Genomic DNA, 15,536 nt, shown 5'->3' on the forward strand with positions numbered 1-15,536 from the left:
CCGGGGACAGGAAAGGATTTGTGAGCAGATCTGTAAGCCCAGGACAGAGTCCTGACATCCCGTGGGTCTCGATCTCCCCCTGAAACAATCTTTCTTCTCATTTTGGTAAAATACACATAAAATCTACAATCTTAACTACATAAGTGTATATTTCAGTGGCATTCGGTACATTCCCCACCATCCATCTCCGGAATTTCCAGCACCTCCAAACTGAAACTGTCCCCATGAAACACTCACTCCCTCTCCATGCCCAGCCCCTGGCCGCTGCCGTCCTACTTCCCTTCTCTATGGGTCTGACTCCTCCTGGGACCTCTGGTAAAGAGATTACACAGTGTTTGTTCTTTTATGCCTGGCTCTGTCATTGAGCATCATGTGCTCAAGGTTCATCTGTGTCATAGCAGATAGCAGAATCTCCTTCCTTTTTAAGGCTGAACAATATTCCACTGTTGCTGTTTAGTCTCTCAGTCATGTCCAACTCTTTTGTGACCCCTCAGACTGTAGCCCGAAATCTTCTCTGTCCACGGAAATGTTCCAGGCAAGAATATTAGAGTGTGTTGTTATTTCCTTCTCCAGGGGATCTTCCCGACCCAGGGATCGAACCCACATCTCCTGCTTGGCAGGTGGATTCTTTACCATGGAGCCACCTGGGAATCCCAGTCTTCTCAAGTGGCGCAGTGGTAAAGAATCCACCTGCCAATGCAGGAGACACAAGACTTGCGGGTTCAATCCCTGGGTCGGGAAGATCCCCTGGAGTAGGAAATGGCAACCCATTTCAGTATTCTTGCCTGGAAAATTTCATGAACAGAGGAGCCTGAAGGGCTACAGTCCATGGGATCACAGACACAACTGAGCACAAGTGTGAGCACGCACACACACACAGATATTCCATTGTGTGGATGGACCACATTCTATTAATCCACCTATCCACTGATGGACACTGAGTTACTTGCACATTTTGGTTCTTCTGAATATGCTGCCATGAACACGAGTGTAGAGATAGCTGAGACCCTACATCCAGTTCTTTTGGGTCTATGCCCGGAAGTGGGATTGCTGGATGACATGGGTGTTGTTTATTTGAAGATCTGCAGTAGTTTTCCACAGCAGCTGCACTACTGCATGTCCCCACAAGGAATGCAAAAGGGGTCCAATTTCTGCATCCTTGCAAATAGTATTTTTTTTTCAAAATGATCATCCTAATGGGTGTGAAAAGGTTCAAGAATTTCTTTTTTACCAAAAAAAGAGTTGCCAGGCATCAAAGTGAAGAGCACCCTTTGTTTGTCTAGCAGCCATATCTGCCTTATTGCTAGAAAGGGGTGACACCAACTTTAAAAACTGGAAAATAGTTTGGCTGTGAGATTCTTCCAAAGCCTTGATTTACAGGTGGATCCAGAGAACATTAAGGCTGAAGAGGGAAGTATGAATGGTACCCTGGGAGAAGAGAACAGGCTGAAAACAGACCTGGCAGTTAAGACCTCCAGCTGATTAGCAGCGCTACCACCTGGGCTCAAGGGGTCTGAGAACCAGTAGGCCCACCCCCCAGCCCGGACCACCAAGGTCTCCTAGCAACTGAGAACCTGGGTCTGAGGCTCAGCAAGGCATGGGAGCTGGCACCTCGCCCTGTCCTCTAAGATCTGAGACTCATCGAACCTGGAGGGAGCGGCTTAGGAGGGAGCCCACAAAGAACCGGGGGAAGAAGTCAAGGTTTTTTCCCCAAATGTTTTATTTAAATATTAAATTAAAAAACATACATCCACTAATCATTTGGCATATGTTTCTCATGTGAACATAAGAAATAAAATAATTCAGTTATGGTAAAAAAAAAAAAACCCAAACTATGTACATGTTCATCACACAGCACGGTGCCTAGGACAGGCCCCCGCGTTCAGTTCGCAGGACAGCGCTGCCGCGAATCTTACAGCACACGCGTCGCACACGCCGGACACAACACGAGACACGCCTGACAGCGACGAGAGAAAACTGCGGTGAGAGTAAAGTGCTTGTCACAGTTCTGAGGCCTTTGATCGATGGCATTCGAACAGATGCATCGAGGGGTCGGGGGTGGGGGGCGGCCTCGTGAGGGCTGATGGTGCCTCTGGAGGGAGCTGAGCTGGAGCCCCAGGGCCTCCGGCACTCTCCTGGTGCGAGTCACGAGAGGCTTGGGTGACTTGGCAGCCGCTGGGCACACGGAGTCCTTTGTCCTGATCCTGAAGCAGCCCCGGAGCAGCAGCAGCATCGGCAGCAGGGCTGGGAGCCGGGAACACGCAGGCTGGGCCGCCTCCTGGGCCTCAGCAATCTTTGGCTTCTACAGGGGCCCCCTTCCTGGGCCAGCATCGCCCGGGTCGGCACCACCTGGGCCGGCATCACCCGGGCCTAACGCTGCAGGTGGCGAGAGCCAACGTGAGCTGAAGGCACCTGGGTTGGGGGGGACGTGGGGGGGACGACGGACGGCCCTGATTGGCCGCAGGGGTGGGAGCTGTGGCTCTCCTGCTCAGTCCAGCGGCTACCACCTGAGTTTCCCTGCCAGGTGAGCGCGCACCTGTCTGCTGCCTGCTGGCCCTGCCTCCACCTGGACCTGGCGCCAGGTGCGTCCTCACGTTACCAGAGAGGGACGTTCAAACCAGGAACACAAAAATGTAGTAAAAAGTATAAAAAATAAGTAGTGTATGTTTGTCTCCTATGTATATACATGTACAGTATTTGCTTTAAAAAGGAACAAAGCTTGAACACTGACCTGACCTCTCATTACACTTTCCTAAAACGAAAGCCCACCGAGCGTGCGGCCCGGACAGGGTGGGCTGTCCCCCCACCAGCAGCCCCACACCGGTCACCCCCATCCCAGACTCGCCATATTGCACGTTCCCCACCCCCAGTCAGTTGTTCTTTTTGGACCCTGATAATGAAATGCATAAAAACTTAATTAGCAGCGGAAATAAGAGGTGCAGGAGGAAGAAACCTCCCTGGCTGACTCCCTTGAGGGCGCCCAAGTGACCAAGGGGAGCCCCCACCTCACTCGACCTCACTCAGGTTCCTCTCTGCAGCCCCTCCAAAGAATCCTGGAAAACTAACTCCCGAGCTGTTTATACAACATGCTCTCGAAAGATAAGAAAAACTATCCTCTGGGTTCTGATTTCAGGGGAGAGAATTCCAAGAACTCGTAGATCGTCTTCTCCTGGACTGGAGGTTAGAGCTTTTCAAAAACTGATACATAAAGCGGAAAGTTCACAGTTTTCAAGTGAAGCGTAAGTGTTTCAGGAAGTGGAGAATTGTGGAAAAAAAAAACAAAAACAAAAACCCACTAATCCACACGCACACATGCTCATACACACACAGTGGAGACACATAGCTCACGCTATGGTTTCCTGGGGCCAACTGGCCACCCCTGTGACCCTGCCCATACCACTGCCGGCTCCACCCACTGCCCTCCCCCCATCCCATCTGCCGGCCCCAACAACAGGCCCCTGGGTTATTATTTTTCTTCAAAAAGTTTCCAGTCTCTACTCGGAGTTACAGTTGCTCAGTGCAAGAAAAAAATAATAATAATAATAATAAACTAAAAAATCCAAAACACCAAACATATTGCTTGTTTCGCTTCTGGAAAGTTATTGGCTTTGCGTCGGGAACCATCTTCACATACTCTGAAATTATTGCTTCAAGAAGAAAGCCGTCCCAGCCGGGGCCCTCACTGCACCAGGACGAAGGTGCCCAGCGGGCCTGAGGTCAGGTCTTCCATCTCACAGTCCCCATGGGGCAGCCCCGTGGGCTCCAGGCTCACGGGCAGCATGGAAAAGCGTGGCTGGGGAGCTGCTGCGGCGGGGCTGGGAGCTGTGGAGCCACTAATGCGCAGGTGGGCATCCAGGAGCTGCGCGGCTGAGGCCACCGGGGAGACGCCGGCCTGGAGCAGGTGGGGCGGAGGCAGAGGGCTGGGCCCCAGCCCCAGATCCTTCTGCAGTCCTGACATGTGGAGGGCACCGTCGCAGGGGGCGAGGACCAAGGGGGCTGGCTGGCAGCCGGCTGGGGCCGTCGTGTGGTGCTGTAACTGGAGCAACCTGGCCGGACGGAGGGACAGTGGGAGCAGGTCAGTGCCGGCCGGCTGGTGGCTCGCGGCCCCCCCCACCGCCCAGCCAGACTGCCACACGATCAGGTTTCCACCTGCCAGAGCTGGAAGGCCTACCCCACAGAACCACGGGCTGGGGCTGCTCAGAACACGCCATTCTGTGTGTGACTAATCCCTGAGCAATTCCTGACATTTCCTTCCCCCTCCTGCTTTCAGAGCAGCTCAGAGATGCCAACCAGACATGACATTCTTCCTCGCTGCCCCCTCCCTCCCCCACCAGTCGATGCACCCCGCCCCCGCCCCCAGCCACAGGGAAGGCGCTCAGGGCTAACGTTACTCAGGAGCCCCAAGGTCTGCGAGCCCTGCCCAGGTCTCAGCCATGCCCACGGGCCTACCTCTGCTGCTGCAGCACGTCCTCCAGCATGCCCCTGCCCTCCCAGCTGCCGGCTCCACCGCCGTGCAGGCCTGGGCTCTGCACGGGCAGCTGGAAGGCATGCGGGCCGCCCCGGGAGGCCCGGCTGGAGGACGAGGGCTGGCACACCTGGCGCGCCAGCCCCTTGATCTTGTTCAGCCCCAGGAACCCCTTGGTCCTCGCGTTCTTCCTCAGCTGCTGCCGAAAGGCTTTTAGCCCTGGGGGAGGCAAAACCAACACGTGTCCAGACCTGTCCCCCAGCCCAGAACCAATGGCCTGTAGCTTGCTGGGGCTTCCAGGCAGTGGGAGGAGTAACGGGGGGCTGCGTGGTGTGACATGGTGGGATGAGGGGGGTCAGCACTTTCCTACAGGATCAAGGGGCCCTCTGGTCACCCCATCACTTCACGACAGCCCCCCAGTTGGGACATTATCCCCTTTTAGGGTTTGGTTTGGGACAGCAATTCCAGCCCTGAAGAAGCACACATCTGGGCAGACAGTGGATCCTTCCACCCCTATGGAAGGCAGGAGTGAGCAGTACAGGGGGCCTCAGCATCCCACAAGCCTTGAGGGGGCATTGGGAGAGCCTGAGGTGGACTGCCTTCATGGCAGGGGGCTCCCTGACCATCCCTCCTCCAGGTCGGGACCCGCTGCCTGGCATCTAAGCATCTCTTGGGCTTTTAGGACCACCTTCTAGAAACCACATGAGTTTGTCCTAGAAGCCAGGGCATCTAAAACCCAGGCAGCAGCTTTGGCCTGCCTGGAGGGGCACTGCTGCTCTAGCAGAACTGCCTGGAGAGAGGATAGCCACCTGCCACAAGGGACAAAGTGATGCCCTGCCCCCGGGGGAAGTGGGTACATTCGGGTCTCCCAGAGAAGGTGGAAGTGGGCATGAAAGGGAAAGTCACCTTGAGTGAGCGAGGTGTCTGACGCCCTCCGGCCCTCCTGGAAGCTGACGGGCAGCAGGGCAGCTCCTCGCAGGGCCCCCTGCGCCTGCAGCACAGGTGTGGCAGACTGGGTGCCCAGCAGTGGCGAGGCCAGTCTGAGTGGGGAGCAGGCACCCACAAGCCCCTGAGCAGCCAGGTGTCCACTGAGCCCGGGTAGGCCATCGCCCGCAGAGGTCAGGCAGCTGTCTGAGCTGGTGCCTTCGCAAGGACTGGCCACGGAGGGCGAGACGACAATACCTGCGGGGAGCGGGTGCAGCTGAGGCCCTGGTGACCCTGAGGCCAGACCCACCCCCAGTGCTCAACACTTCACTATGAGTCCAAGCACTCACGCCTCTGGGGCTCTGCATCCTCTGCAGCGTCTCCTGCAAACCCAGCCCTCTGATGGGGCCGACAGCTGTATCTCCCACCACCCTTACCCTCAACTGTGGACAGGACGTCTGTGACAGGCAGAGGCTACCAGAGTCCAGGGAGCCTGACAGCCAGCACCTCGGGGCTCCACAGCTGACAGTGGAGCTGTCACCCGGGACACAGGGGGGCCTGGGCCAAGGAGCTGCCTGCCAGCCTCTGAGGACGGCTAAAGTCCCCTCCAGCCCTGATGCTCGAGAGCTGCCTGTGGGGTCTAAGTGTGGTCCACAGGCCTCGGGTGCTCAGGAACGGCAAACCCGGAGCCCTGTCAGAAGAGGCTGCCCCGCCCCTAAGCCCACCTGTCAGGTGTGTGCCTGGCCCCCGGGGACACTTACATGGGGGGGCGCCTGGGGAGAAGCAGGTGGAGACCTCGGCCAGCGTGTGCCTCCGGCCTGTGCTGCTGGGCAGGGGTTCCTGCACCTCCTGCTCCTCGTCCAGGCCTGGGCCTGGCCTGGCCTCCTCGCTGATGGCCGTGTCCAGAAGGCTGCTGGGGGAGATGGAGCGATGCCGGCACACCCCGCCGAAGCTGGTGTCCACAGGGAACAGCAGGGGCTGTGAGGGACATACACAGACTGTGAGGCCAGGCACGGGAGCGTCCCCACCACTGGGGACCAGATGCGCCCACCCCGGACGCCACCCGAGAGGCGCTCACACACCTGCAGGGAGCTGTGGAGGTCATAGTCTATTTCGGCCTGTAGGACAGACTGACCCAAGGTCTGGGGCTGCGTGCACAGCAGGGCGGAGCGGAGAGCGTCTCCAGGGAGGCCTTCCTGAGGCACCTGTGGGCCAGCAGACGAAGACAGAGGCCGTGAGGCACAGCGGCAGGGAACGACCACCGGCAACACGGCGTCACCTGACAGACCAGGCTGGTTTCTGAGTTAACGAGCCTCAGCTGTGACCGGACAGGCTCAGGACATGCGCACCCTCTCTCCAATGCCTCGCTGAGCAGGGAGACCAGGAGGAGCGGCCGGGAGGTGGCACCAGGGGCAGTGAAGGAACAGGGAGCTGATGGGCAGGGTCTGAACCCCAGCAGAGAGGCTGGCACCCCCTCTCCATCATGCCGTCTGCCAGCGAGCGGCTCACACAGGATCCCTATCCAGTGCCTAACGGATGAGGGGATGTGACCTCAGGGCTCGGCCTGCAACCCCTCCTAGGGGTGTCTGAGAGGGGGACTCCTAACTTGGGTACACAGTCCAAGGCAGAGACACAGGTTGGGGGTGAGGAATCAAAGGCATTCGCTGCCCCCTCACCTCGAAACCACTGAGGTCTGTGCTCCGGGGCCTCTGCTGCCGGGCAGGGCCAGGGCGGGCTGGCTGGGCGAGCCGGTACTCCTTCAGCCGCTCCACGAGGAGGTAATAAATGGCTGCAAAGTGGTTGTAGCTTCTCTTCTGCAGTGACTAGGGGCACAGAAGGGGGGGGCAGGGGTCAGAGAGGGGCTGGCAGAAGGGACGGTCCCTGACGAGACCACTCTGGGGTTATTCTGGGGCGGACGAGAGTACCCTTTCTAGCGGACAAGCAGCCCTTAAATGAGCCATGCTGCTCCCATTCTAACCTGGCTGGCAAGAGCCAGCTTCTCCGTTCAGCCACCCAGGGAAGGCGCCCTCTTCCCCACCACGGCAGGCAGGCAGGCAGGCAGGCAGGCAGGCGGCTCACCTCCACGGTCTTCTTCCGGTCGACGCCCAGCATCTGCATGATGCCCAGGGCCTGTTCGTCGTAGTCGCCCACGCTGGAGGTGTAGCCGAGCAGGGAGAAGCCTGGGCAGGCCGGCAGCACCAGCGCCGGCTCGGCCTGCATCCACCGGTGCTGCCGGATCTGGGCGATGGTGATGCGCTTGGCGGGCTCTACCACCAGCATGCGGCGGATCAGCGTCTCGCAGTCTGGAGGTGGGAGCGGAGCACTGAGTCTGCGCACAGGCCACCTGCCCATGCGTTCCCACCTCCCGCCTAGGCTCCTGCAGGGCACACGGCTCCCCAGCAAATGGCAAGCAGACCAGTGACCGTCCCAGGGAACACAGAGGCCAAGAGAACTGCCAGCAAGGAGAGCCACCGGCTGAGGGATCGGCCGCTGGAGAACGTGGTCCTCGAGTCCACTAGACTGAGAACCACCTAGAACCCCCATCCTGTGTGTTACTAGGCAGCAGTCAGAGCGGAAGAGAGAAGCCCAGTGTGGGGTGGGTGAGACTTGGGACACTGGGCCCCAGCCGGCTTCCCAACAGCCTGCAAAGGGACAGGCCAGCCCCATAGCAGGGCCCATAAGCAGCCTCATAGGCACCTGGTAAACACCCCGCGGCGACACGGGACTGGCTGCCGGGCCCAACGGCAGACTCAGAAGACAGCCAGGCAGGCCTTGCAGGAAATGAATTCCTCCTCCTCCCCTCAGACTCTCATCCCAGGTTACCCAACGCATGGCCAGCAGGCTGCCAACCCCGTGCGCGTGGAGGAGGCCAGGTCCTCACCTACCTCGGGACATGAAGAAGGGGATGCGGAACCGGCCTTCTAATACCCGCTGCCGCAGTGCTGGCAGGTTGGGCCCATCGAAGGGCAGAGACCCGCACACGAGGACGTACAGCACGACGCCCAGGCTCTGCAGAAGGAGGACCAGGTCAGCACCCGTGCCAAGGCACCAGAGCCCTCCGCCCTGTGCACCCGTGCCCCATCCGAGCCCCCCACCCTGCGCACCTGCGTCCCCTCCAGACCTCCTCCAACCCCACACACCCATGCGCACTCCAAGTCCCCCACCACATGCACCTGACTCCCCCCCAGACCCCCCCGCCCCACGCATGTCCCATGTACCACCCAGGCTCCTACCCAGATGTCCAGCTGGGGGCCTTCGTACTCCTTCCCCTCGAAGACCTCCGGGGCTGCGTATGGGGGGCTTCCACACCACGTGGACAGAGGTTCTCCTGAGTTGTAGAAATTCCCAAACCCAAAATCTGAGAGGCAAAGAAACAGGCGATGAAGTTGTGGCGGAAACAGCAAGGTCGAGGTTTCAAAGGCTCGTGCAAGAAAGCACGGACCCTTGGCAGGCAGGTACACCCCTCACACAGAGCACACTCACGGCCCCTCACCCGCAGGCACCCTCCCACTGGGCATGTTCCTGGCCCTCACCCGCCAGCTTGATGTCCATGTTGTCGTCCAGCAGCAGGTTCTCCGTCTTTAGGTCCCGGTGGACGATGTTGTGGCTGTGGCAGTACTCCACGGCTGACAGAATCTGCCAGAACTTCTTCCGGGCTTCACTCTCGCTCAGGTGCCCGTTGGAGGTCAAGTAATCTGAGGAGGGACAAAACGAAGCTCTAGCCCCAAACCCAAAAGTCCAGTTGTCACTCGGGGCACAGAGAAAGAACGCTGGGGAGACCCCACCACTGGAGGGGCGAGTGGGAACAAGTTACTACCATTTCTTTCCAATAGATACCAAAAATCAGCATGGCTTACCAAACATTTCTCCATTTTTTGCAAATTCAGTGACAATGTACAGCATATCCTTCGTTTCCATAACCTAAAAAAACAAAGACCTAACGTTTAATCGTGTGAAAAAGGAACATACCAATGGTATATAGAATCCGCTTGAAACCCTGTAAATTTTTAACTTCTCCAGAATAAGTATATTTGTTATTTCAAAAAATAGGGAAAGAAAAACTTCCGCAATAAAGAGACAAAGGGACTTCCTACTCAGGAAGTTTTTTAAAAGCAGATGTGAGCTCCTCACTAACCCGTCCACCTCAATACGCATCTGCTTCCAAAAACATCTGCTCGGACTGCAACTTGCCTCTGCCGTATTTTTAACTCACTTTCCTCACCCAAAGTGAAGGCTCTGCAGGCCCCAGAAGTAAAATAGATGCTAAGAGTTCTGCAAGGCCTTTCTACTAGAAGCTGAGCAGACAACAGATTATCCATGCCTAGGGCCGGCACAAGTTGAATAATAGATAAGAAGTTCCCCTCCCTACTTGCGTTACTGACTGACCTGAAACATTAGGCTGAGAGAGGCCGGCTTTGCCAGGTAAGCTATGAAAGACCATTCTCTGTACAGCAAACCGCTCAGCGTGTGTGTCAATAGCAACAGCCAATGTCAAACACACCTTGAAAGGTTCGTTTACTGATCCGAGAATTTTATTTCATGTTGTAAAAAAGATTTTTTTAAGAGTTTAAAACATAACTAAGAAACAAAGTCAAATTCAAATCTTTGGTACTGAAAGGAGTAAAACAGACTCATGTATTTTAAAATATTTCATTTTTTAAACTATTTATTGAATTGATTACAATATTGCTTCTGTCTTATATTTCCGTTTTTTGGCCTCGAGGTATGTGGATCTTAGCTCCCTTTACAGGGATCAAACCTACAACCCCTGCATTGGAAGGCAAAGTGTTAACCACCGGACCACCAGGGACTATTTCAGAGGAAGTTATCCTTATTTAAAAAAGAGCTCTTCGAGGTTCAAAATGTAATTATTCCTTTAAAAAGGTACTTTGAGCCATGAACTTAAAGAGAAGAGCAGACACAATGCAGTTTAGCTACAACTGTAACTGCCCTGGACCTGTGTGGTGGAGGGACTTTAGGTTTATCCCTTTCCTCAGTTTAAAAAAAGAGAGGCAGAAAGATTTAAGAGTCAACACGTTTGAAGTTTAAAAAAAAAAACCTCGAGGAAAGAGTTGAAGTGTCTCTCCAAGGTTCCGGGGCCCGGGCCAGCTGGATGCAAATCAGACAACAGTGTCACAACGAGAGCTGCCCACTGAGCCCGTCATCTTCCAACAGCAGCTCCTAGAGCGGTGAGCAAATTCACCCCCAGAAAAGACCTCAGCGTGGATCCCAGGGGCTAGGCAGCTGGCTACCCGGGCTCCTCCTGCCCAGGGTCAGCAGAGGACAGGAAGACGGGGAAGGCCCTGGCTCATCCCCCCCGGCAAAGTCAAAGGCAGGCAGGCTTTAGCCCACTCCTGCGGAAACGGGGCGGGCACATTGCTCAGGCACTGACATCAGTGACCGTGGAGGAAACATCTTATCTTGGCCTCACGACGCAAAAATGACAACAGAAACAAAACATGAACCGGAGTGCACGTGACGTGAGCTGTGCACTTAACGATTCCGAGTAAACTGTCATTAGGGGAACACGAGCCCTGTGACTCCCTCATCCTTCATTGTAACCGAGGGCAGCAGCCTTCCCCAGGGTCACTTCAATCACAGTCCTCTCTCCACCTCGACTTGCCAAGGGCACACCCCCCCCACACACACACACCGTCCTCTATTCATCGCGGATCCACAGGGCTTCATGAGACTCCTCAAAAGGAACTTATACCCAGCACAACTGGGTGAATGCAAAGAACACATCCTTCCGAAGTGGATCTAAGTTCATTCTACGGAAGTGGCTGGCTAAGGAAGAGATCGCTCTGCTGTCCTAATAAAATCAGCACCTAGTTTCCAAAGGTACAATTTATTAGTCGTAACAGGAGAACAAAAATAAAGTCACAAAGCAAACCAATAGGCGGACAGGGTGAGGCACGTTCTCAATGTGGATTAGATGTCAGGTTCCCTGCTCGCACCTGGGCACAGGTGTTTTATGTCTCCATTTCTGATGTGAGGGTTGAAACAGAAGAGACAAATGCTCACTGCTGCCTTGGCATAGGTAAGTTTACAAAAACTGGTAAGGGCAGCTAGTTTTAAAGTTTATTAAAAATCTGCCGAGGTAGAAGTGTCTAGACTCAAATTTGTCCTTTCACACTAAATGGTTGACTCTCAGCAATACAGAAATCTGTGTGTTTTTTTGTTTGTTTTCATAGTAAATTTAACAATTGACCTCCAACGCATCCAAAACTGGAGCAAGTAACAGTATCAAATAAAACTTTAATGAAGCAAATCTGGATTATGATCCAAAAGCAAGAAAAAATAAGTGCACAGCTCACAAAAATCAATCTTTTTACCTTCTACAATCAACTCCCTGACTCCCACCCAGCAAGACAACCTTCAGAAACTGTAGACTTAAGTTGTTGAAAATTAAAAAATGATACACTTGCCAGAAGTAACAGTAGAACGCACACTTGAATCCTTACCTGATAGAGCTTTATAATGTGAGGATGATTCAGAAGCTTCATGATCTGAACCTCTCGATAGATTTTCTCCAAATTGCTTGAATCTAATCGTGCTTTGTCGATTATTTTTATTGCAACCTACAAATTATTAATAAAGGATATTTTGTTGAAATAAAACTCTCTGCGTTAAGCTAATTTACACACTTCGTTTTTTGCAGGTTAATTTCTAAAACACTTCATGTCCCCAAAGGTCACAAAAACTTAGGGAGGAAAATAACAAAAGTAACCAAAAAAGTCAAAGTTCAATAAATGTCTTAAGTCTCTGCAGACTCGTTTTACAGGCTCCAGCTGCACTCCTAGGTATTTGGTCATTATCCTTTTTGCTACTCCCCAGGATGTGTACAATTTACGCATAATCATAACATATCGCATTTTTTTCTATACCGAACTGATAAAAACTGTCAGCGTTTCGACCTTGGGACGATGGCCCCCACAAGCAGGGATTTCACCAGCTTCCCCGACTCCGGGGAAAGGGGGTATCCACCCGCGAAGGGTCCACCCCGGGGTTCCGCCCCCATCACGCACCTGCGTTTTGGTGACTCGATGCCGGGCCAGCTTCACCACCGCGAAATTGCCCTTGCCGAGGGTCCGCTCGATGTCGTAGAAGCCCACCCGGAGAGGCTTCTGCTGGCCCTGGCCCGAGCCCGCGGGGGGCGCGCTCAACTCGGACATGATCACCATGGTTCCGGGCCGCACCTACGGGCGGGGGGCGCGCTCAGTTCGGCGTCTGCAGACCCGACCCCGGGCGCGCGGACCCGCGGCCACCGCCCCCGCCGGCGACTTGCTCCACCGCGAGCCCCGATCCGGGAGCCGTGCGCCCCGCTCTTACGCCCGCCGCCCGCAGTAGGATCCGCTAAGGCTCCGGGTCCCAAGCCCCGCGGGGCGCGTGGACCGCCGCCCGCGCGCGACTCCGTCCTGAGCCCTGGACCCTCGCTCCCACGGCCCTCAGCTGTCTGCCGCACAACAAAGGGGAAGCCGGCGGCGGCGCCCCGGCCCGAAAACCCCGCGCGCGCACCTGCGGGGCCGCCGAGCCCGCAGCCCCGAGCCCGGCGGCGGCCACCGGCCCACCGGGCCGCGCCTCACCTCCGCCGCCCTCGGAGCGCCGAGGCTGGGACGCCGCTCGCCCCGCGGCCCCCGCCGCGCGTTCGGCCGTTCGCTCTGCCCGGCCACCAACTGCTCCGCCGCCTGCCGCCCGGGCTGCGCCGCATGTCAGCTCTGAGCCGGGAGCCGCGCTCTCCAGCCGCACGCGCCGCCCGCCCCGCCCCCGGCCCCGCCCCCGGGCTCCCGGGCCCGCCCCGTCACTCCCCCACGCCGCCGGCCCCGCCCACGGCGGCCCCGCCCACGCCGCCGCCGCCGGATTGATACATCCCCATTGACGTCCTTTTGACGCCAGAGCGACGCGCGGCCGAGCGCCAGGCGGAGGGAGAGCGGGAGATCGGGCGGTTGCCAAGAGACTGGCGGCTCTGACGCGCGCGCTGATGAGGCCGTCGCCATGGCGACCGTGGGGCGGTGACGTCAGGGGCCCCGGCCGCCTGAGGCCCGCCCGCGAGCGCCCGCGCTCCCGACGGCGCGCGACCCCTACCGGACGCCTAGGGCGCTGCGGGAGGCTTAACCGTTTCGTCCCCGGGGAGAGCCTGCCCTTCCTCAAACGGGCGCACGGCCGCCTTCGCGCTGGTCCCCCGCCTTCTCGCCTCCTCCCAGCAGGCTTGGTTCTAGCGTGGTTCTGAAACTCCTTAAGTACAGCACGGTTGCGGATGCGTCCTCTGCAGACCCCTACTCCCGGGTCCCTATTATCGGGGTGCGAGTTTCATGTGTCCCCCAGTTTCCTTCGGAAGTGCTTGGCCTTGGAGCCTCAGGGGAAGTACCAGGTGGGGCCCGGGAAATCTCACAGACGCGCAGAATGTGGCCATACGAGGTGCAGATGACAGCAGGCCAGGTCTCACCCCCCATATCGGTCACCGGCTCCAGGGAGGAGCCGCCACCCGCCAGGGACCCTTCTGAGCGTGGCAAGCACGGACGTGGAAGTCATGGGCGTCCCACTTCGACTGCTCTTGCTCTGTACTGAAACGTCAACACTGGAAACCGGTCAGCATCTCTGTAACCTACACCGGGGGCCTGGGGGCTGCCCGAGTGCGGTGAGCCCCCAGGGGAGTGGTTCAGCCCACCCGGCCCATTCGCCTCCAATCTGAGGTCAGTAGCCAGCTGATGACTGGAGGCAGCCCTTTGCTGAAGAAACCTAGCAGGCTGGAGAGAAGAGGAAAGCCCAGTGGGCTGATTTCTGGGCTGACCTGAGGTCTAGGTGGGAATGGACCCCACTCCTGAAGAACCAGGGTATTGAGAAATCCAGTTAGCACACCTTAAATAAAGGCCAGTTTCCCTGATGGCTCAGATGGTAAAGAATCCGCCTGCAATGCAGGAGACCTGGGTTTGATCCCCGGGTAGGGAAGATCCCCTGGAGAAGGGAATGGCAACCCACTCCAGTATTCTTGCCTGGAGAATTCCATGGACAGAGGGGCCTGGCAGGCTACAGTGCATGGAGTCCTGAAGGGTCAGACATGACTGAGTGACTAACACTTCACTTTATTTTGACTCAGTCCAGGTGCTTGTATGCAGATGACAAAAGGGCCCTGTCCCTTGGGGGCGGGGGTGCGGGTGGGAGGGAGAGCCCCTCCAAAAGGGCCAACAGGAGGGTCAACAGTGAGCAAGGACCTCATCCCTGCGAGGCTGGACACTGCAGGTCCCTTGGCCTTGGTCACTTTTGTCTGCTGCCGGGTCCACCATGCCATCTTCTTGAGCTTTGGTGGAGGAGCTGGCAGGGACCTGTGCCCTCAGGACAGAGGTCTAGGCAGGAGGGGGAGAGCATGAAAATGGCAGCAGGTGACAATTTCCATTGGCATCACTGCTCAATGCATGTTCCTTTACGCCTCTGCAGAGAAGACACTGTCTAAGGGAAGACACAGCATATAGCAAATACTATTTATTAAATATTAGGAAGGCAGATGGAAGGCAGAAGAATCTGCCTGCAATATAGGGGACCTGGGTTCAATCCCTGGGTCAGGAAGATCCCCTGGAGAAGGGCATGGCTACCCACTCCAGTATTCTTGCCTGGGAAATCCTATGGACAGAAGAGCCTGGCAGGCTACAGTCCACAGAGTCACAAAGAGTCCGACACGACTGAGCGACTCAGCACGGCACCCAGCCTGCAATCGTTTTCCTTGTGTTCAAGTATGACTTCAGAGGAGAGGGTGGGGAGCAAGAGGTAAGCGAAATGGTTACAGAGCTTGGACACCTTCTGTGAAGGTGCAGCACCTTTTCGGTGCTGGCCAGCTGCCTGGCGAGGGTGTCTCATGGAATCGGATGTGCTTCTCTGGTGCCCAATCACAGGCTGGGGCTAACATGTGCCATCACCCCCCCTCCTTGGGCACAGTTTGTGGCTTTAGTTTGTCTTGAAAGGCCTTTCAAGGCCATTAATAGTCTCAGAGTTTCCCTTAGTCTTTCAAAATGCCCTCGTTATCTGTCCCAGGTTTATCCATAGAGAATTTGGAGGAATATTCTTCCTTCCAGCTGAGTAGTTTACAACCGTGAGTTATTTACAAAGTAGTTTTCTCTCCTTCTGGGGGGTCTGGCACCCTGCTCCAGATCTT

General features: G+C 56.4%; 1 protein-coding gene across 1 annotated transcript; it reads right to left on the minus strand.

Annotated features, from left to right (window-relative positions):
• Nucleotides 1-3,218: 3,218 nt before the first annotated feature.
• On the minus strand, nt 3,219-13,128 carry SIK1 (salt inducible kinase 1). Its single transcript, XM_025292400.3, has 14 exons — nt 12,976-13,128; nt 12,418-12,588; nt 11,854-11,970; nt 9,247-9,310; nt 8,923-9,084; nt 8,623-8,747; nt 8,275-8,398; nt 7,469-7,692; nt 7,066-7,212; nt 6,472-6,594; nt 6,151-6,367; nt 5,372-5,647; nt 4,450-4,684; nt 3,219-4,046 (listed from the first exon to the last, which is right to left on the minus strand). Exons 2-14 carry the CDS (start codon nt 12,571-12,573, stop codon nt 3,680-3,682), a joined length of 2,337 nt encoding a protein of 778 aa, XP_025148185.2. The 5' UTR covers nt 12,574-12,588; nt 12,976-13,128; the 3' UTR covers nt 3,219-3,679.
• Between the last annotated feature and the right edge of the window lie 2,408 nt (nt 13,129-15,536).

The sequence above is a fragment of the Bubalus bubalis genome, chromosome 1 (genome assembly GCF_019923935.1).
Source record: "Bubalus bubalis isolate 160015118507 breed Murrah chromosome 1, NDDB_SH_1, whole genome shotgun sequence".
NCBI lineage: Eukaryota > Metazoa > Chordata > Mammalia > Artiodactyla > Bovidae > Bubalus > Bubalus bubalis.

Bases quoted from the DNA above. Each gene is read 5' to 3' on its own strand.
- SIK1 (XM_025292400.3), bottom strand. From the start codon at position 12,573: ATGGTGATCATGTCCGAGTTGAGCGCGCCCCCCGCGGGCTCGGGCCAG. The intron at 7,213-7,468 runs GTGAGCCGCCTG...CTGTGCCCCTAG, and splicing joins ACCGGAAGAAGACCGTGGAG to TCACTGCAGAAGAGAAGCTA. The intron at 6,595-7,065 runs GTGAGGGGGCAG...GCTGGCCCACAG, and splicing joins CAGACCTCAGTGGTTTCGAG to GTGCCTCAGGAAGGCCTCCC.